The 21,872-nt window shown below is 35.0% G+C and overlaps 1 protein-coding gene across 1 annotated transcript in view; it reads left to right on the top strand.

Moving 5' to 3' along the window:
* LOC149800571 (U3 small nucleolar RNA-associated protein 15 homolog) overlaps nt 1–21,872 on the top strand; it is a 141,327-nt gene that overhangs the window by 53,937 nt on the left and 65,518 nt on the right. Inside the window, exons 5-6 of the mRNA XM_089954516.1 lie at nt 4,453–4,507; nt 15,018–15,143. Of these exons, the coding sequence (XP_089810642.1) occupies nt 4,453–4,507; nt 15,018–15,143 (181 nt within the window). The remainder of the gene's footprint in view (nt 1–4,452; nt 4,508–15,017; nt 15,144–21,872) is intronic.

The following is a 21,872-nucleotide window of genomic DNA, read 5'->3' as shown; positions in this document are numbered from 1 at the left end:
ACATCTAGGTCACTGTGACCAAGCAGTACAGTATCAGTTTGGGGATCAAAAGGTCAAAGATCAGGGTACCTGGCTGACCATAGCAAAATGGTGCAAGAAGAGGACTTTGTTTCAAATAACCTTTACAAAATTTTGCAGTTCTATTGATCTATGGAAGTCAAAGAAGCAATTTGATTTGGGGGTTCAGGGGTCAGAGGTCAGTATATAATTGACTACATTATGTTAACCGTAACAAATAAGTTATTATTTATCATAGTCAGATGATTATATTCTGTAGAATTTCACCATCCTGTGTATTAGTATTATGTAGCATATTAATTAATAAACTCCCTAATATCCACTTTATACAACTGAAAACATGTAGACTCCCTAATATCCACTTTAAACAACTGAAAACTTGTAGACTCCCTAATATCCACTTTATACAACTGAAAACTTGTAGACTCCCTAATATCCACTTTATACAACTGAAAACTTGTAGACTCTCTAATATCCACTTTATGCATCTGAAAACTTGTAGACTCCCTAATATCCACTTTACACAACTAAAAACTTGTAGACTCTCTAATATCAACTTTATACAACTGAAAACTTGTAGACTCCCTAATATCCACTTTATACAACTGAAAACTTGTAGACTCCCTAATATCCACTTTATACAACTGAAAACTTGTAAACTCCCTAATATTCACTTTATACAACTGAAAACTTCAATCAGGGTCTTCACTGTACTAAACTGTATGCTATTAGCTATTTTATTATTATTTCAACCACTCCATGGCCTAAGTGGTTAGAGCATCCATCTTGGATGTGGGAGGTCGCATTTTGGAACCCTGACCAAGTCATACCAAAGACTTATAAAAATAGTACTAACAGATGCCTTGTTAGGTGCTCATCATTAACAGGCTGTGTTAGGACTAGTCACCCTGGTGACTGGGTGGGACATAGTGCTACATGTCCATGGCATTTTGCCCCAGTGCTAGACATCACTATAAACTGCCACACTGCAGACATTGTAGTGACATGACTGAAAAAAATCTTTTGTTCAAAATCCCACACACACACACACACCCACACACACACACCCACACACACCCACACCCACACACACACACCCACACACACACACACACACACACACACACACACACACACACACACACACAACCCCCCTTTAGGGTCTCCCTTTATGCCTGTATTAGTATTGTTTCAACTTTATGGATAATTTTAAAAGTTTAAATGTTGAAAAACAAATATAGAAGAGGATATGAAATGCTGCGGCCCATTGGGCCACCAGACCTAAAATATGGTAGCCCAAGACATACCACTCTAATAACCTCAAGACTCAAAGTGAAAGATTTGTTGGACTGTTGGAATCTTCAGCTTCCTTTCAGCAATCCCATTTACTATGTATATAACTTAACACAATATAGCAAGTAGAGCAAACATCAGGTTCCTTTGTACCTTTTTGTTTTGTTTCTTTTTTTTATTTTTCTTTATAATCTTTTCTATGTTGAGGTATATCCTGTAAAGATTTACAAGCCATTGTCCTTTTACGTGCCTTTTCTGTTGCTAGCTGTAGGGGTAAAATAAATGGTCCATTCACAGGGTGCTAATTTGAACACATGTTTAACACTGAGGATAAAATCTCATGCCTTTCAATGTAGATAAGGTAGATAAAAGTTGGGGGGGAGGTGCTCTAATTTGTAAGTAAATAAACTTCATTAAGGGTTTAGAAAAAAGTTGTGACTGACAGATTTGTAAAGAAATAGAATCATTTCTGAAATTAGAGGCTGATTGAGAGAGGTCAGCAGCTTCTAAAGAAGGCATAAGAGCCTGTTGATTTGTAATGGGGTTCTCATAGCTTATTTTATTGGGGGTCATTTTTGTTTTGTAATAGAGCACACTGGATTGCATCTAGTGTAGAACCAGACTGAGGGGAACTGGTAATAACTTAAAAACAAAAGAAACATGAACCAAATATGTACCTTTGATTTAAAAACATGAACCAAATATGTACCTATCATTTAAAAAAGTATATGCACTGTATAGTGTTCCCTTACTTTAAAGTCCTTAATATAACATTTCCCCTCATAACATAGTCGGGGCCCCGAGTGGCCGAGTGGTCTAAAGCGCTCTTCGTTACGGATCACTGCCATCTCACCTCTGTCTGCGGCGGTTCGAGTCTAGGATTCAGCCAATGTGGGTATGTGAGAAAGCTTGCCAGTAGCTTCTCATGGGTCGGTGGTTCTTTCCGGCGTTTTCCCGGGTTCTTCCTCCACCATTAATACTGGCCGCCATGTATAGCCTATCGCATGCTGAAAAATGGCGTTAAACCCCACAACAACAACAACAACAACAACATAACATAGTCCTTAGTATAACATGGCCCCTCTTAAAATAGTCCTTTGTATAACATAAAAAATAGTCCTTGTATGACATAGCCCCTTATAAAATAGTCCTCAGTAAAACATGGCCCCTCATGATAATAGTCCTTAGTATAACTTAGCCTCTCATAAAAAAGTCCTTAGTATAACATGGCCTCTCATAATAATAGTCCTTAGTATAACTTAGCCCATCATAAAAAGTCATTAGTATAACATGGCCTCTCATAATAGATAGTCCTTGTATGACATAGTCCCTCAATAATAGTCGTTAGTATAACCTAGCCGAACATAATAAAAATTCCTTAGTATAACATAGCCTCTCGTAAGATAGTCCTTAGTATAACATGGCTCCTCATGAAAATTGAGAATGAAGTAGCACTGTAAGGAAATATTCACCATTCTTCAAAATTGAATGACATATTATGAAAGAAGAGACTAGTTTTCCTGATTGGGATCCAAAGTTCATGCTTTTAATACCCAACAAGACCGGCCCAAATGGGCTACTTCATTGTGTTCTTGGGGCCCTGAGTGGCTGAGTGGTCTAAAGAGCTCTACGTTATGGATCATTGCCATTTCGCCTCTGTCTGTGTGGGTTCGAGTCTTGGATTCAGCCATGTGGGTATGTGAGAAAGCTTGCCAGTAGCTTCTCATGGATCAGTGGTTCTTTCCAGGGTTTTCCCGGGTTCTCCCTCCACCATTAATACTGACCATCATGTATAGCCTATCGTGTGCTAAAAATGGCATTAAACCCTACAACAACAATCATTGTGTTTTTAGAAAAGTCACTTAGCTCCCATTTCCTCGGTATGGTGTACCCAATAATGTGTTCAAAGAACCAATAAAACCAACAAAAACAATACAAAAAAGACCCCTCTTTAAAATTATTGTCCTTATGTTTTTTCTGAGATTCATTTATGCACTTAATATAATCATATTTCCTTCCTGACCCAGTAACAATTGGATTTGGGACTGTATTTTACATTGGGACCCAGTAAAATTGGGATTTGGTGATATATTTTACATTGGGACTTAGTAGGATGGATTTGGGGCTGTAATTTACATTGGGACCCAGTAAAACTGGGATTTTGTGATATATTTTACATTGGGATCCAGTAGCATGGATTTGGGGCAATATTTTACATTAGGATCCAGTAAAATCGGGATTTGGAGATATATTTTACATTGGGATCCAGTAAAATTGGGATTTGGGAATACATTTTACATTGGGACTCAATAGCATTCAGATGTGGGGCCAATCTATATTTTTGGGTTTCTGAGAGATTTTTGTTTGTTTCTATGCATGGAAAGACAGTTATTATGCTTCAGCTGTGATGGCTTTGGCAACATTGTTAACAATATTAAGATGCCATGTTAAATTGTTTTAAAGTTATATATTTTTATATCAGTCACTGTGTTCAGCTGTAACTTTGGCAGAATCAGAACGTTATATAAGTAGGATATTTACCATATTTTATGCAGATATATCACTAAAAATGCCAAAAAGTTTTATGCATTCAAATTTCAAATTACTCAAAACAATTTAGGCATTACAGTTTTTCGGCATATTGCCATAATAAGCAGTCCTTGTTGTATTATTTTGTGTTTGGTCAATATAAACTATGATTCCTAGGGAAACACTCATTCAAATAGTCATTTAATTACATACACCCTGAATTAGTCTTTGGCACCGAACCATTTGACATTTAAAAGGGCGTGATAACCTATTGATGAGTAAGAATCAGCCTGGTAGCGTAAGTTAGTCTTTTGCCATGTTCACACAATATCTCTTGGAAGTTCACAAAATGCAGTTATTTCCAAAATGAGTTAGTAAAATACCCAATTTAGCAAATTATTATCAAGAGCTCAGCTGAGAGTTGTATTTTGTATCTAAGTTTGTATCCAGAAGTTCATATTCCATCTGGATAAATAAGATCCTAATGTTGTTTACAGACAAGACACTGCTTTGTACAGAACACGTTTTGATAATTGTATGATTGACTATTGCTAATATCATATTTTGATATATCCAGTATCTGGTATGTTGTTGATACATTTTCTTTTTCAGGACTATGTACGATGTGGAATAGCAAGTTGTGCCAGTCAAGATATCATTCTAACAGGTATGATAATTACTAGTAAGTCTTCAATCACATGTACTAACAAGTCTAACTGCTTCATTGGAGAGCTTTTCTCCAGGTGCAATGGAAATCCCATAATGTTCCTCACATTGAGTGCACTTGATGACAGTTGATGAGGTCATCTTTTTATTATATCATTTAATTCTAATATTTTGAGCAGTTTTAAAAGATGAATTATACCAACATGAAAATTATAGTTTACAAGATGGACTTTATTGTGTAAACGATTGGCTGTGAATCGTGGTGATGATCACCCATTTTGTATTTGACCACTACTGTGTCACCATTATTGTTGTTACCTCCATACATCAATTTCCTGTTCAATAAACTACATGTTCATAAAGGATAATATTTATCGGTCCCATTCATTATATTTATGATATATTGTTATCTACATATTAAGGATACCTAAGCATTAAGGGCAAATAATGATCATTTCTTTAGTGACTGTTATAGACAGGTTTCTTCGTATTTTTGAATTAGAAAAGAAAAAGAATATTCAGCAGTGGGATATAGGGATGCCACACACAGGGTCATAATAGACCTTTTCGTGGGCAATTTTAGGATGGACTGTTGTATTATCTCTTTATAAGTACTTGAAGATTAACATATGCAGAAATCTTTATGTTAATATCAGCCTTTGATCAGGCTCCATAGATCACTAAATGCATGCACTACACCATCACTAAAACTTTGTGTCTTATTGAATGATGATATTCTAGATGATGCTGTCTGAGGGTATGGAGTCCTTTCAATGGGCAGAACTTTGCAAACCTTTCTTCTATCCACAAATTTTGTCCCAGTAGTGGGATTCTCTATCCCTTTTTTGTATACATGTGTATATATATATATATATATATATATATATATATATATATATATATATATACACAAACACAAACACACACAGTCAAACCTGTCCAAACAATCACTTGGCCCCAAACGTCCATTCTGATTTCTCTTGGCAAATTTCCTATATAAATGTTGTGTAATCGGTAGTCACCTTTCTTCTGAGGCTAGTGGCCATGTGTTTCTTAACCAAGCATTGTTTTCTCCCTGCTTTCCAAGGTCACTGTAGCGGCTTATCAGCAGTGACTGCTCCATGTATGCAGATTAAATTTCTTTTATTTGATGAGTAAGGCATGGTATTTATAAAGGTATATTACCTGAATCGATGTTTCAATGTATCATATTTTGATTGTACTTCGTAATCCAGTGAAACTCAAAGGTGTCAAAATGTTGGCTTTGAAAGTAAGGCAGTTTTTATCGTTATAGATTGTACACTGCACTAGTAATATCTCATTGGTTTAATAATCCTTGTTTCCTCTAACCCTTCCCACCCCATTTTTGATATTTGGACATTTATATTGGGGTGTCGGGTCTGAGTCAATTGCCTATTGAAAAGTTGGAATATGCCAATGTCTTGTGGTGGTGGCATTTGGTAGCCACTTACCAGCAGGCCTAACAAATTTAACTGATGTTACATTAAGTCATACCTGCATGAAAGTAATAGGAAAATTATTTATTTTCTGAGAAATTGTAAGTATTATAATCATTATGTCTTAATCGCTGACTGACAAGACAAAACTACAACATTGATGAAATTGACATGGCATTCACCATTTGCATTGCTAGTTACCTGACTACACAAACCTCACAAAATACATGTCCATGACATCAGTGGTCAAGCAGTCACATAGTATCAACAATAAAACCCTTTCCAATGTTGTAAAAAATTTGACAATATTAAATGAAAGTCACATGCTGTTTGTAAAGCAGTAAAAAAGGACACATAATTCTCAACATATTTTTTCTGAGAACAATGACCAGAAACCTGTTGCTGTTGCAGCAACTTGGAGAAAGTCAAATTCATTCAATAAGAGATCAAATGTAAGCATGGTCAGGTGACTACTGCATCTACATGTACTCTCAGCATGATGAATCTTGGCTTCGTGGCAGCAAATACCAACTTTCTGATAAGCAGCTGACTTTGACCCTACACCCCAATAAAATGTCCAGAAATAAAAAAAATGGGATGAAAAGGGTCAGATCAGATATTTCAGTGCTTCTGGTCTGTGAATTTCATTGGATGTGGTTACAAGCCAACCACAAAAATCTTGTTAGTCAAATTTGAACACTGTTCCTACATGATTGAGACAGGGGGAGCACACAACTGGAATGAACTCAGAAATAAACAATTTTCCATTGTGGGTCATCGTGGACACAAATATATCCTTTCCTGCAAATACACCTATAATGTCTTCTATCTGGTACATAGTCATACATTCCAGGTTCAACTTACAAGGTATTCTTTTGAAGTCACTTGCCTCCACCATTTTTGACTGATGTAAAATGCACTGATGCTATTGGTTAGTTGTCATTAGATACTGAAGGAGGCAACTCAGGAAATCCATTAGATGTTGCTAGGACAAATCACTGAAATATCAGATCGATCCACCAAGTTGTAGATAGGTTAACGTATCAGAACCTTGGCTAGCGAAGATGAGCAACAGCTTAATCCATCAACTTTTCGCATGCGTAATTATAGCAACTGTTCTAGCAAAAAAGTAAGTTGCATGTTTCACAGTTACAGGTAATCTGTCAGTAATTTTATTTAGGACATGTTTCTACTAATAATGAGATAAAAGTGTTTATTTGTGAGGGAGAGATGTATAAATGAATGCATGTACACACTTGTAGTTTTCTTATGTTTGCTAAATAGCTTGGCAGCATATTACTATTGCAAATAATAATATATGTGAAATAATAATGATGATAATGCTATTCTGTTCATAGTACTTACATTTGTCATGAACCAGCCTTGAGAGTTGAACCTGCCTTCATTGGCCACCTGTCTACAAAGGACACTTTTGTCTTTACCAAATTTTGTGCATGCTATAGACAGGTAGACTGGCCCTGATATATATACAGCTTTAGAGCCCCAGGTCATTGCAATATATATATTGTAATAGACCTGGTGGCTCTAAAGCTTTAACATGATGGATGGGGAGGGTGGTTCTTTTATGTCATAAATTATCTTATGTCACCTGTTTAGGCTCAAATAAACAGTAACACAAAGAGTGAAAACAACAAGCTTTGAAAAATATACAATAATTTATTTCCCTGGAAAAATTCTGTAAAAATGAAAAAATATGAACTTACGGTTTTACAAAATCAAATCCAAAAATAATCCAAATATAATCAGAGAACAAAAATTTTGTAGTCCTAATAACAAAATGTTCTACTGATTTTACATTTGAATCCTGATGAAGAATCCAAGATGGAAGATAATGACATACGCTGCTATCTATAGTGTTGAAGTCTACAGTTCCTTGTAGAAACAAGAATTATCACTCCGGTTTCTGATAGCTGAATAAATTTTTATAAAAACTGTCCTTGTTCCACAATATTTCATGAGCATACATATTTTTCAGAAGAATAACAGATTTAATCTTTTTGAATCCTAGTAATTTGAAATAACTCCAAACAGCACAACATACAACTAACAGTTTCACAGCCCAGCTTCTACTGAGATTAATTCTCCAAAACATGGGTTAAATCGTATTCTAAACGTAAACAAGGGGTCACATGATCATCTTCTGGAAGGTTATAGAAGCAAGTACTTGTTACAGATCATGTTTACCCAGTGTGACCCTGACAAAAACCAACCAATCATTTTAAAATAAAATAGAACTTGTTTATGATGGTTGCTACAAATTTTGAAATAAGGTCAGGATTTAGATCAACACCTGGTGTTTATAAACTAACAGTCAAGGTCAAACTATTTTCTGAAAAAGTATCATGTCTTAGTGAATAAATTTACATTACAATATCATGTAATGAAAAATAAAAAATTTAAAATTGACAAACAATTAAATTGAAATAAATATATATTAAATCAGATACAAGTAAATCAAATATACATACCAGTTAAACATATTGTTTATGTCAATGGATATATGTAAACTGCTGAAAGAAAGAGTAAATTTGAACATTGCAGTGTGATTAGAAATGTATTGATTGTGACTTGCCTTGATATCTGTATTAAATTGTTCATGTTGTACATCAAGAGTGATTGCCATTTAAATTTTTTTCCTGAGTTTATTGTGGTATAAACTGTTAGTTGCCAAATCACACAGCAAATAATGCCTAAGATAAATACATGTATCTAGGTAGCAGTGAGTTTATACCGCGATAAACTCGGATAAAATGTTAAACTCTTATAACTGCAATCATTTATTATTATTATTTTTTTATTGTTATTTTTTTTTTTGTTTTTATAAAGATATTTCCTATCAGTTTTAGAGCCTGTTTAATCGTATGAATTCTTATTGAGGCATCTGCTATATAGCTATTTATACCACAGGGAATTCTCCACTGGCAACATAATAACTACATCAATATCAAACAGAATGTTCTACCAGTGACAGGCGATCTAAGGTTTTGAACATTCCACAGCATGGTCTTAATCGTTTATCAAACTGGCATGTGTTTCTGAGTAGAAGTTGAATATTGAAAGCAAAGGATGTGATCTTTTTGTTCGACATACGAATGACCCTTGGATTTGATGCCATCATGAGTTCATTATGACTTGTGAATTGGTATTGCCCAGACACGTGAATAACTAATTTTCACTTATTTAAATCTATGGTTATAGTGATGGGGGTCCAATAGTCAAACAGTGCGTGACATTGACACTGAAAGTTACGATGGGGGGGGGGATGGGGTGTAGCGGATTTTTAACCCACCAACATCATAACTATCAAGGTCGGCATCTTACATTGTAGGACTGTGAATCCAATTGTTATAATGGTCTTTAAACCCCCACCCTCCTCCTCATATCCATTCACCTATAGTTTTAAATTCATTTGTAACGAGCTGCAGTGAAAGTGCTGTAGCCCAATGTTCTTGGAAGATTTTGAGTTTCCCAGCTTTTCTTGAATTATTTATATTCAGAAAAAAAGCAGAGATATGTTACTTGATTCTGTCAAATCAATTTTTAAAATTTTCTAAACAAAATATAAACCCACTGTTTTTATTTTGTTTTAAAGGCATGCAGTGTGTTTTAAAGGCATGCAGTGTGTACGCCAGTTTTTATGTCCCAGTATTTATTTCTTCTAGTGTGAAAGGAGGTTTCTGTTTGGCAATGTCAGAATATGTTCCTTATCTCAAAAAGTAGGTCACTGAGATATTTGAATGAACTGAGTTGCCTATTTAATGTATATTTTGGCATAAAATGTTCTAGTTAACATGTACATGGCTGTCTAGTGTTTAATATATATGATAACTAACAGTAAAGTATCAGTATTTTTCCAAGAAGTTACATGTTGGAGGATTGTAGAAACATTTTTTATCTGATGTCTTGCAAATGACAAGAATATCACAGTACATGTATATACCTGAAAAACGGGTCCATCTGGCCAAGAAATCTTGACCACTTATATGTATTAACCCAGAGGATATATTGCGAAGTTCAGAGTGATTTCTATGGGCAATGGTGCCAGTGACAAGAACTTCACAGGGTTTATAATGTATATAATGTATGCATAAATGGTCCATATGGAATTATGACCATTTATATGTACTGACCAGGGGATTTATCAGAGTGATTGTGCATATATAAATCACTCGGACAATCCAGTGAATGCATATTTGGTCAGAAGTACTGATTTATTCATGACATACAGAACTAAAATTGTTTCTTTTAAGGAAGATGAATATTACTTCAGTCAGTCAGCATACAGTAACCTGCCTGTCCATCTGTCTATTTAATTGTGTTGTGAATGAAATATTACATTTTTGCTCCATTATTCTGCAATAGGTTACATGACAAAAATAGATCGAATGTTACACTAGGATTTGCTTAATGGTCCTTTCTGATCTAGAGGAACATAAATAGTTTGGTTTTTTTCTTTCACTGGCAATCAAGTTTTTGCTACCCTCATTTGCCAAGACGAACTTTGCCCATATAGCTTTCACTTTTGAAACTGCTTCTAGTGCAAACAGCATGCACAGCCATATTATAGCTTTGGAAACAGTTGGGGAAATGTCAGATTTATGAACAAGCCAAATATTAGCAAGCAAGAAATGGTTATTGTTATAAACATCATGACAAGAAAGAGGGAAAGGTGGCCTGAGTAATTTGTCAGAATTAAATAGTTGTTGGCCAGCCTTAAGATCTCCTTTTATTTTTGGTTCTGAATTTTCCCTTTAAGAAGGCTAATTACTGTATGGCTGTAATTCTTTGCTTTTAGCAGCGGTACATGGTAGTAGTGATCTCCATATTTGTTATGCAGGCCACTTAAAGAATTAATTTATAAGTGAACAGACTCTTCTTACCGTCATGTTGGTTTTATTAAGTCCCTGATTTTAGCATGAAATTTAAATGAGAAAAAAATCAGAAATTCGAATGTTGCATGTTATATGACTGCCATTGTGCTGCTGCCTTACTAGTAGAATGGTGTATCCTTGTAGGGAATTCAGCCATTGATCAGTATGGTTGAGGTTGGATGCATTTCCAGTTCTTTTACTTCTTCTCATAGTGTTAATGTAATTGGGAACTGTATTTGACAAAGTAGTAAGAATTTATTGACAAATTATGGTTCTCAGATAATACTTACCTGATAACACCACTGCGCCTCCCTGCAAATGCAAGCATCCACGTTCATGTATTGCTCAGTTTAAACAAGCAGTTGATGGGTAGCTAACTAACGTTATTAAGGGGAGGTAATAATTGTCTCCCTTTTTAAGTTGTATATAGATGTTTTTCAGGGATTGATGGATTCAAGAGATAGAACAGCTTTTGAAGAAACATAATTTGCTAAAATATTTACTTTTCATCTGTAATAGCAGTGGAATTGTTTTGAGTAATATATGCCACATGTACATCACAGAAACACGCCTAAGTAGACACTAAAATGTGCCTGAACAGACACTAAAATGTGCCTGAACAGACACTAAGATTTGTCTCGAAAGATGCCGAAGCATGCATAAGAAAACACTGAAATGTGTAAGCAGACACAAAAATATTCTCAACCAAATGCTCAAGCATGCATGAACAGGCATTAAAACATAGTAAACATTTGCATAAGCAGACATTGAAATAAGCCTAAACAGACACTGTACCATACTTAATGAGGCACTAAAACATGCCTGAGCAAGCACTGAAACATACATAAACAGATTCTGAAATATGTGTAATCAGGCTATGAAACATTGCCTGAGCAGACAATATAACAGACATAAGCAGACACTGAAATGTGTCTAAGCAGACACTGTAACATGCCAATAGAAACACTAAAACATGCCTGAGCAAGTACTGAAGCATACATAAACAGATGCTGAAACGTGTAATCAGACTGAAATATGCCTAAGCAGACACTAAAATGTGCCTTTAGAGACACTAAATATTGCCTGAGTAAGTACTAAAATATACTTAAATAGATGCTGAAACATGTGTAATCAGACTGAAATATGCCAAGCAGACACTGAAATGTGCCTTTAGAGACACTAAAAATTGCCTGAGTAAGTACTGAAGCATACTTAAACAGATGCTGAAACATGTGTAATCAGACTGAAATATGCCAAGCAGACACTGAAATGTGTCTTTAGAGACACTAAAAATTGCCTGAGTAAGTACTAAAATATACTTAAATAGATGCTGAAACATGTGTAATCAGACTGAAATATGCCAAGCAGACACTGAAATGTGCCTTTAGAGACACTAAAAATTGCCTGAGTAAGTACTAAAATATACTTAAATAGATGCTGAAACGTGTAATCAGACTGAAATATGCCAAGCAGACACTGAAATGTGCCTTTAGAGACACTAAAAATTGCCTGAGTAAGTACTAAAATATACTTAAATAGATGCTGAAACATGTGTAATCAGACTGAAATATGCCAAGCAGACACTGAAATGTGCCTTTAGAGACACTAAAAATTGCCTGAGCAAGTACTGAAGCATACTTCAACAGATGCTGAAACATGATTAAGCAGACAATGTAACAGACATAAGCAAACTCTAAAACTTGTAAGCAGACTGTGAAATTTGTTTAAAGAGACTGGAATATTATCAGATAGACACTGAAACATGACACTGAAATGTGAATCAACATTGTAACATACATAATCAGACACTGAAACATTTGTAAGCTGAAACTGAGACATGCCTAAAACAACATTGAAACATTTGTAAACTGACCCTGAAACATGCCCAAGCAGACACTGTAATTTGAAGGACACCTTCACATAAAAAACATGATGATACTATGAAACTCGTTGCTTTACTTGAGTATTTCACCACTACATTAAACATGTCTCGTTGTGGAGGACAAACTTTATTGGTCCCTTTCATTTTTATTTGGGTTTCATTGCATTTTATACACACCCTTGAAAATCCCACTCACAAGTTCGTTGTATTTTATACACAACCCTTGAAAATCCCACTCACAAGTTCGTTGTATTTTATACACACCCTTGAAAATCCCACTCACAAGTTCGTTGTATTTTATACACAACCCTTGAAAATCCCACTCACAAGTTCGTTGTATTTTATACACACCCTTGAAAATCCCACTCACAAGTTCATTGTATTTTATACACAACCCTTGAAAATCCCACTCACAAGTTCGTTGTATTTTATACACAACCCTTGAAAATCCCACTCACAAGTTCGTTATTTGCAAGTGGAACAGTGTCATTTGCAAGTGCTGAAAATTACAAGTAGGCTATCATATGCCAATATTTTTCACAAAAAATCATGATTTTCTATCTACTTTTAAAAACATAATTTATTTACTAGCAATCGATTTGACCAGCATTTTCAGTTTAGGTGTGAGTCCCGATTGCCGAGAACATAGAATTAGAATAACAATAATAATAATGTACTTATGCATCGTGAGTGTGTGGCATGTGCAGGCGAGATGCATGCACAGAGGCATATTCGGCACAAACATACCCTCCCCTTTCAGCGTATTGTCTGCGCACCTGTACCAAAGTAACTCTGCAATATTAGGATCAGTTCGGATTCAGAAGAGTCGATTGCATCAGCAGCAAGCACCCTGTCCTGCTCAGACATCATGTGGGTATCACATGTTGTGTGTTAGTGTCTGCGTGCTTTAAGTTCATTCTTTTCTATTTTGTGTTCATTATTCATCCCCCACTTTGCTGGGTATCCTGTGTTTCGATTATTAATTATTATTTACAGTGATACAGCTAGTTAAAAAAAATCCAAATAATTAGTACTTCACAGCTTGAGGCAAACGTCACATAGGTGGACATAAGTGCAAGCTTGCAGTGGCTGATTTATAGGTTAAGTAAAATACGTTTATAAAAACTGCAATTATTATATTAAAAAAAGAAGTAATAAAACCGAAGTATTTATTATTATTAAAACAAAGACAGATATGTAATGTCAGTTTTTTCTGTTTACCTGAACCTATTGTATATTCGATGTTGACAGTTATTGTCCTCCCCCAGTCCCCCCACCCCCTTGTTGGCATTCTTTGGCTGGCGAGTTGTCATAACAAATTGCGAGTTACTCATGGCCTCAGTTTTTGACAATTGTTATACATTGCTTGTTGCAGGAAAGATACCATATTTCTGAAATGATAAGACCAGTGGGCCAGCCTAATTTAATTTTCAGAATGGGGGAATGTGCTTTTTCTTGCAAAATTAGATGTATCAGATTTCACTTTTCATGAAGCTGTTGGCATTGATAGCAGAGCGAGGGCAATTCCTTTTAAACATGTTATTTAATTTACCTTTTAGATAAAATATAAGTTAAAAATAAAAAGTGAACATAAAGCACAAAAAAGTATATTAAAAAATTGGGATGCCACTGTGAGTTTTGAACTCGTGACATGTCATTACTGGATCATTCGGACAAATTACCATTCAGCACTAAAACTGTGATGTGAGGATTTCATTTACATAATGAACTTCTAGATAGCTGGTGGGTTTTAAAATGAAATTTTATGAGGGACTGATTTCAGTAGTGTGACTGTATATGACTTTATTTAATGATTTATTGAATGAATTTATGTTTTCTTTGCTGTTGTAACTTTACAAATGGAAAAAAAGATCTTCAGCTTTTCGAATTATTATCATTGTTTGCAGACTATTTTTTCAGAAATGGGAGTGGACATTCTTTGTGTGCTACAAAATTGAAGATGGGTTTACTTTCAAGCATGGATATATAATTGGAGAAATTTGGTAGTGACCTCTGAAACATTTATTTTCATGACTTTTGTCATTTGTCAACAGCAGACTGATTTTTTGTTGAGCCGACCTTGTTAGCGGATTAACATGGCAATCACCATAGCACCTGTGTGAAAGTCTATATGTCCATCTGTTTGTTTTTCCTTCCATATCCTAGATTAAGTATTACGTTGATGTGTTTCAGATTCGACTTACTGTTTAAAAGACTTTAAATTTCTAGCTATAGACAAGGTGAGGTTGCCAAAAATGGAGTCTCTTATTTCTTCTACAGGTAGCTATGACCACACAGTGAAGCTGTTTGATACAAGGATCTCAGAAAGTGTGATGACTGTGGATCATGGTCATCCGGTTGAGAGTGTCCTGATGTTTCCATCTGGGGGAATTTTCCTGTCAGCTGGTATGTTATATTCTGGTCTCTGTAAACTGTTATATATTTCTCTCGACTCCAATTCTATATACCATGTAAAGGTTTATTTTCTTAGATATACATTTTTTGTCCTTCATATAAATGTCTAATACCACATGTTTAGACGTTTCACACTCTTGCATTTAGTAACAAATTTGGTGTGTAGTTTTAAGGAATGCATATTTCCACCAAAAGTAGACCACAGTTGCTGATGTCTAACATTTCATTGATCATAGCAAATTTGTGTACCATATATATTCACTTATAAGTTAAGTCAGACTGCAAACATCAAAGATCATCATCTGCCATTGCATAATGTGCCTGCAGATCAGGGTCTATGTTGTTGATTCTACTGATTGCTCCAAACAAACTGCACAGACCCAGAAATGCTGGTACATTATGCAAAGGCAGATGAGGGTCTATGTTGTTGATTCTACTGATTACTCCTAACAAACTGCTCATCATGATCTGCTGGTGCTTGATGCGATGGCAGCTCTGGATCTGTGTTGTTGATTCTACTGATTACTCCAAACGAACTGCACATCATGATCTGATGGTGTTTGGTATGATGGCAGATCTGGATCTATGTTGTTGATTCTACTGATTACTCCAAACGAACTGCACATCATGATCTGATGGTGTTTGGTATGATGGCAGATCTGGATCTATGTTGTTGATTCTACTGATTACTCCAAACAAACTGCTCATCAAGATCTGATGGAGCTTGATGTGATGGCAGATCTGGGTCTGTGCAGTTTGCAGCTGGACTTGTCTTATTAGTGAGTACACATGGTATCTAGTTATTCTAAAGCATCTTTTTGAATGTGCAGTCATACTCCTTAAGTTGGATACACTTAAAATAAGTTACATTTGTGGATGAAGCATTGGGCAAGCAGACAGGATCTGTGGAATAGATTTATTTGTCAATTTTATTCATAACTGCTGTCTGTTGGTCAGGTCAGTTGCTGCTTGTGAGATCTGTTCTTAAAATCATATCTTGGTCAAATTCTATAATTTTAAGCCATTCCAACAAATTGCTGCTTTCATAGTGGGGGGTGGGGGGGAATTTTGATTTCATGCTATCTGTCCATTCATTTGGCAAGCGTGTTAGAAAGGCTACACAAAAATCACTTAACTTTTCCATTCCCCTCACCCAGATTTGTAAAAAATTTGTTTAACCACATAGGATGGTTAGCAAAAAGCAAATGAGGTAGGCAAATTAAACTTGATAACCTTTTTATTTGCATTCATATGTAGATGAAATGATATAGTTTTTCGAGCTCTTACAGTAGTGTTTACATTTTTTAAAAACAAATTTATTGAGACCTTGTTATTGCACAATTATGCAAAAATGATTCAAGGTACACAAACCTCCATGTTTATATGCAAATGTGGATTAGATTTTCATGCTATTATAGCTATTTTTATATACCAATATTATATAACCCTACTGGTCATATGCCAGAACAATGTATGCATTGACCTTGCATGGGTTTTCCATTGTCCATCTGTCATCACTCCATGTATTATTGCTACTTATAAACTACTTGAAAGATGGCCATTAACATTTCTACACACATTAGTCCCAGGGACTATTTTGATCCTAAATAAATATGGTGCCCTTCAGCCATTCAGTGTGACCATCTTGAACATCTTGCTGGGAGTCCTGAACTGACAATCATATTGACTTCATGTTTTCCATTAAAGACCTCTGGTCGGTCCCAAATGATGAACTTGGCAATCTGACTTCCAATATGACTATCATTCTGCCAGTCTGACTTCCAATATGACTATTGTTCTGAAAATTTGACTTCCAATATGACTATCATTCTGCCAATCTGACTTCCAATATGACTATCATTCTGCCAGTCTGACTTCCAATCTGACTATCATTTTGAAAGTCTGACTTCCAATATGACTATCATTTTGAAAGTGTGACTTCCAATATGACTATCATTCTGCCAATCTGACTTCCAATATGACTATCATTATGCCAGTCTGACTTCCAATATGACTATCATTCTGCCAATCTGACTTCCAATATGACTCATTCTGCCAATCTGACTTCCAATTTGACTCATTCTGACAATCTGACTTCCAATATGACTATCATTCTGACAATCTGACTTTCAATATGGATATCATTCTGAAAGTGTGACTTCCAATATGACTCATTCTGCCAATCTGACTTCCAATACGACTATCATTCTGCCAATCTGACTTCCAATATGACTATCATTTGAAAGTCTGACTTCCAATATGACTATCATTCTGCCAATCTGACTTCCTATATGACTATCATTCTGCCAGTCTGACTTCCAATATGACAATCATTCTGCCAATCTGGCTACCAATATGACTCATTCTGCCAATCTGACTTCCAATATGACTCATTTTGACAATCTGACTTCCACTATGACTATCATTCTGACAATCTGACTTTCAATATGACTATCATTCTGAAAGTGTGACTTCCAATATGACTATCATTCTGCCAGTCTGACTTCCAATATGACAATCATTCTGCCAATCTGGCTACCAATATGACTCATTCTGCCAATCTGACTTCCAATATGACTATCATTTGAAAGTCTGACTTCCAATATGACTATCATTCTGCCAATCTGACTTCCAATATGACTATCATTTGAAAGTCTGATTTCCAATATGACTATCATTTGAAAGTCTGACTTCCAATATGACAATCATTCTGCCAATCTGGCTACCAGTATGACTCATTCTGACAATCTGACTTCCAATATGACTATCATTCTGCCAGTCTGACTTCCAATATGACTCATTCTGCCAATCTGGCTACCAATATGACTCTTTCTGCCAATCTGACTTCCAATATGACTATCATTCTGCCAATCTGGCTACCAGTATGACTCATTCTGTCAATCTGACTTCCAATATGACTATCATTTGAAAGTCTGACTTCCAATATGACTATCATTCTGTCAATCTGACTTCCAATATGACTATCATTCTGCCAATCTGACTTCCAATATGACTATCATTTGAAAGTCTGACTTCCAATATGACTATCATTCTGCCAATCTGACTTCCAATATGACTATCATTCTGCCAAATTGACTTCCAATATGACTATCATTCTGCCAATCTGGCTACCAATATGACTATTTTCCTGAAAAATTGACTTCCAGTATGACTAGCATCCTGAAAATCTTGTTATTGCTGCTTTTCCAAAATTGATGGTTATATCAACATGGGGTTTTCACCAATGGATTTCTGATAATATCTAGCTAGTTTTTTTCCCTGGATATCCAGTATGGCCCCCATGATGACCATCTTGAAAATATTTGTATTGTTACTTTTCTTGAAGAGATGGTCATATCACAACAGGGTTTTCACCAAAATACTAAATATGATGTATAGTGGATGTTCAATAAATATGATGCTTATTTGACATCCAGTATGGTCACCATGTTGGCCATCTTGAAAAGCTTGTTATTGTTACCTCACCTACATGGGGTTTTCAGTAAAATACTTTTGATGAGTTTTAGTTTTTTTGAAACAAAAATGATGATGATATGTCATCCAATATTATGGCCACTTTCAAAATCTTGTTATCAAAGAATGGATAGTCTTCTTGAGATGGTTTTTTCTAATTAAGACAATTGTTACAAATATCAGGTTGACCCAAAATAAAAATGGTGCCACATGGACACACAGCATCGCTGTTGTAGAGTTTTCTCTGAAATTTTTTTTATAATGTCAGTGAAAATTGTGCCACTCATACTGGTGAAGAGATGTCATATGGAATTGAAGGCTTTAGTTATCTTGTTGATTTTAAAAATAATCAGAGCTCCAGGTGGTCATCTTGAAAATTTTGTTATCATTTCTGTCTGGAAGTTATGGTTATATCATCATGGGATTCTCACTAAAATGCTTTTCAGTACATATAGTTTGTCTTAAATGAAAATTTTGCCAGTGTGACCTCCCTAAATTTGAAAAATCTAGTACAAGTTACTGATAATTGGATAATTGGATGGCTATACCCAAATTTTTAACAGAAAACAAGCAATTGCCTATCTTCTTTCTTGAAATGTATAGTTATTTCTGTATTCAGATGATTCTGATCAAATGCCCAAAATTGCTGTGTTAATGGCCATCATGAAAATCGTTTTATTATATGCTCATTCTTTTTCACCGTTAGCTTTACATTGTCAGAATTGTGTAGTATTTTACAATATTGAACTGCATGCAATTCATATTGAACTCAGTGTGAATAAAGAAACTACTTTCTATTTGTAAACAAACAATGGATGCAGAGGCCAGCACTTTTTATTTATTTTATTTGTCTGTGGATGAAGTAAACCAACTGTTTGAGCCATTTGAAAGTAGAGATGCCAACGATGACAGTTAAAATGAATTCATAGACTCAAAAAATAATTTTTTTTAAACGAAGCAGGTGACTGAATGTGATATCAGAAATGTGCAGCGATTGCTGTATGTTAACTACTTTAATTTGTAAACATATCATGTACACCCACATAGTAGGTGCTTTTAGGTTTGGTTGATTAAATTTGTTTCTGAATGAACTAAAGCAGATGTTTCATGGACTGCCACATACCAGCTGCTTTGCCACATTCTGCATTAAATTTTTTGATACAATGTTTCGGATTTAGGTGGGCAATAGATGCCAGATTTCATAATATTGTTGGGTTCCTACAAATAACATGCAAGTGACAAGGCATAACCTGTCTTCTTTAGCTGGTAATAAGAATGCCAATAAAATATTCTTACTGTTTTACAGCCTGAATTTCCTCAAAATGTATTTTCTTAGTTCTGCAAATCCAGATTACATGAGCCATGTCATGGGTTCTCAAGCTTGATTACACATTTTGAAATTGTATTGTAATTTCGACTGTATTCCAAGTACATCCTCCTTACTGTACTCAAAACAAAATGAACATTATATTCAATAGCATCTTTTTCATAATTGCAGTTGAAAGACTTAATATATTTCCCACATTATGATTTTAATATTCAATGACAGAACAGAAACACACTTGCAGATGTCAACAGGCTGCTCTGTCGCCACTGAAATCCAATGTACTTCATGTAGAAATGGTATAGATAAATCCAGTCCATAATCACAAAATTTCGTAAAAGTGACGAAAGTACCAAAATCTATTGATTATAGATCAAATGGAAAAGTTGTTGCAATGCGCATTCATTCACAATATGACTCCAAAGTTTTATTTAAAGCTTTTAAGTAGACCAAAATGCCATTTTCTTTTGAAAGTTATGTCCAGCATGCAACTAAATTAAAATTTATCTGGGCAGAGTTATGTGTGCATTAATAATGCTGCTGTGTAATGATGAATCTGCACTTGTGTATTTACTTTGGACTACGGCATAAATTCAGTTACTTTGTTTCTTGTTGTGTAGTTTTGTTTATATAATTAATTAGGTAGAATAAGAAAATTAGCATTTAATAAAAAGGTTACTGCATTTGTATGGAAAAATATGAACTCATTTCGTCAGATGGATATACTGCACTCCCATGGTTGTGCAGTATTTCCATCATAAAAACCAGTTAATATTTTCCCATACAAATGCAGTAACCTATAAATACGGTTATGCTTTCTGAATGGATGGTCTGTCAACATGTGGTTTTAACTTAAACACTATTATAGCAATGTGTAGTTGTTTCTGATTGAAGATGCCATTCATCTGACTTCCAACATGGCACTATAGTGACTATCTCTGAAATCATTTGATCATTATAGTATATACTCACTTATAGGCCCAGTCAGTAAGCAAGCAACATAGATCCTGATATACTGTTTCATAATGTGCCAGCAGATTAGGGTCTATATTGTTTGTTTTACTGATTTCTGTTAATAAACTGCTCAAAACCAGATCTGCGATTGCATTATTTGATGGTAGATCTGAATCTGTGCAGTTTGCAGATGGACGGTCTTATAGATGAGTATATACAGTTATCCTTTTGCATGAATTATGGCACTGATGTGTTTTTTTACTTAGACACTTCTTGTACCAACATATCCACACTTTTGTGAAGGAGTTTTGAAATCCAGACCAAGACAGATCATTACTTGTATTTTTGGTACATTGTTCACGTGCCCCATATTTGCTAGTCATGAATAGGACATGGTAGACTCAGGATATTCTATTGACAGTTTTTAGACCAAACATGAACTTGTCCTTTGAACTTTAGATCCCAAAATCTAGGTTTTTTTTCCTTACCTGGGTGCAAACCATTTACAAAGTTTGGTCAAGGAACTTTATCTAGAATAAAAGTTATTGTGCAAAACCGATTTTATTATTTCACCATGAATTTGACTTTTGACCGTTTGACCTCCAAATTAATAGACCTCATTTTAGGCATGATTGTAAGCCCACCACAAAATTTGACCTAAGTTTCGCAGTTTAAAACTGAAATTATTGTGCAAAAATATTTTGCCTGATAGGTGTAATCATCATGTGGTATTGTAGTCACTTTTTTGCCTGTGATGATTGCATATTCATCCCCAACTGGATTAAAGTTTAACATTTTGAAAGTCAGTATCTTCTATATTAGTTATGTTATTCTGTTGTAACTATATGACTTTGTTACTGTAACTATATGACATTATTACTGTAATGATATGACATTGTTACTGTAACTATATGACATTGTTACTTTAACTATATGACATTGTTACTATAACTATATGACATTGTTAC

The sequence above is a fragment of the Sinohyriopsis cumingii genome, chromosome 4, assembly GCF_028554795.1.
Source record: "Sinohyriopsis cumingii isolate HCF-2022 chromosome 4, ASM2855479v2, whole genome shotgun sequence".
NCBI classification, from domain to species: Eukaryota; Metazoa; Mollusca; class Bivalvia; order Unionida; family Unionidae; genus Sinohyriopsis; species Sinohyriopsis cumingii.
This window is presented reverse-complemented; position numbering and strand designations above follow the sequence as displayed.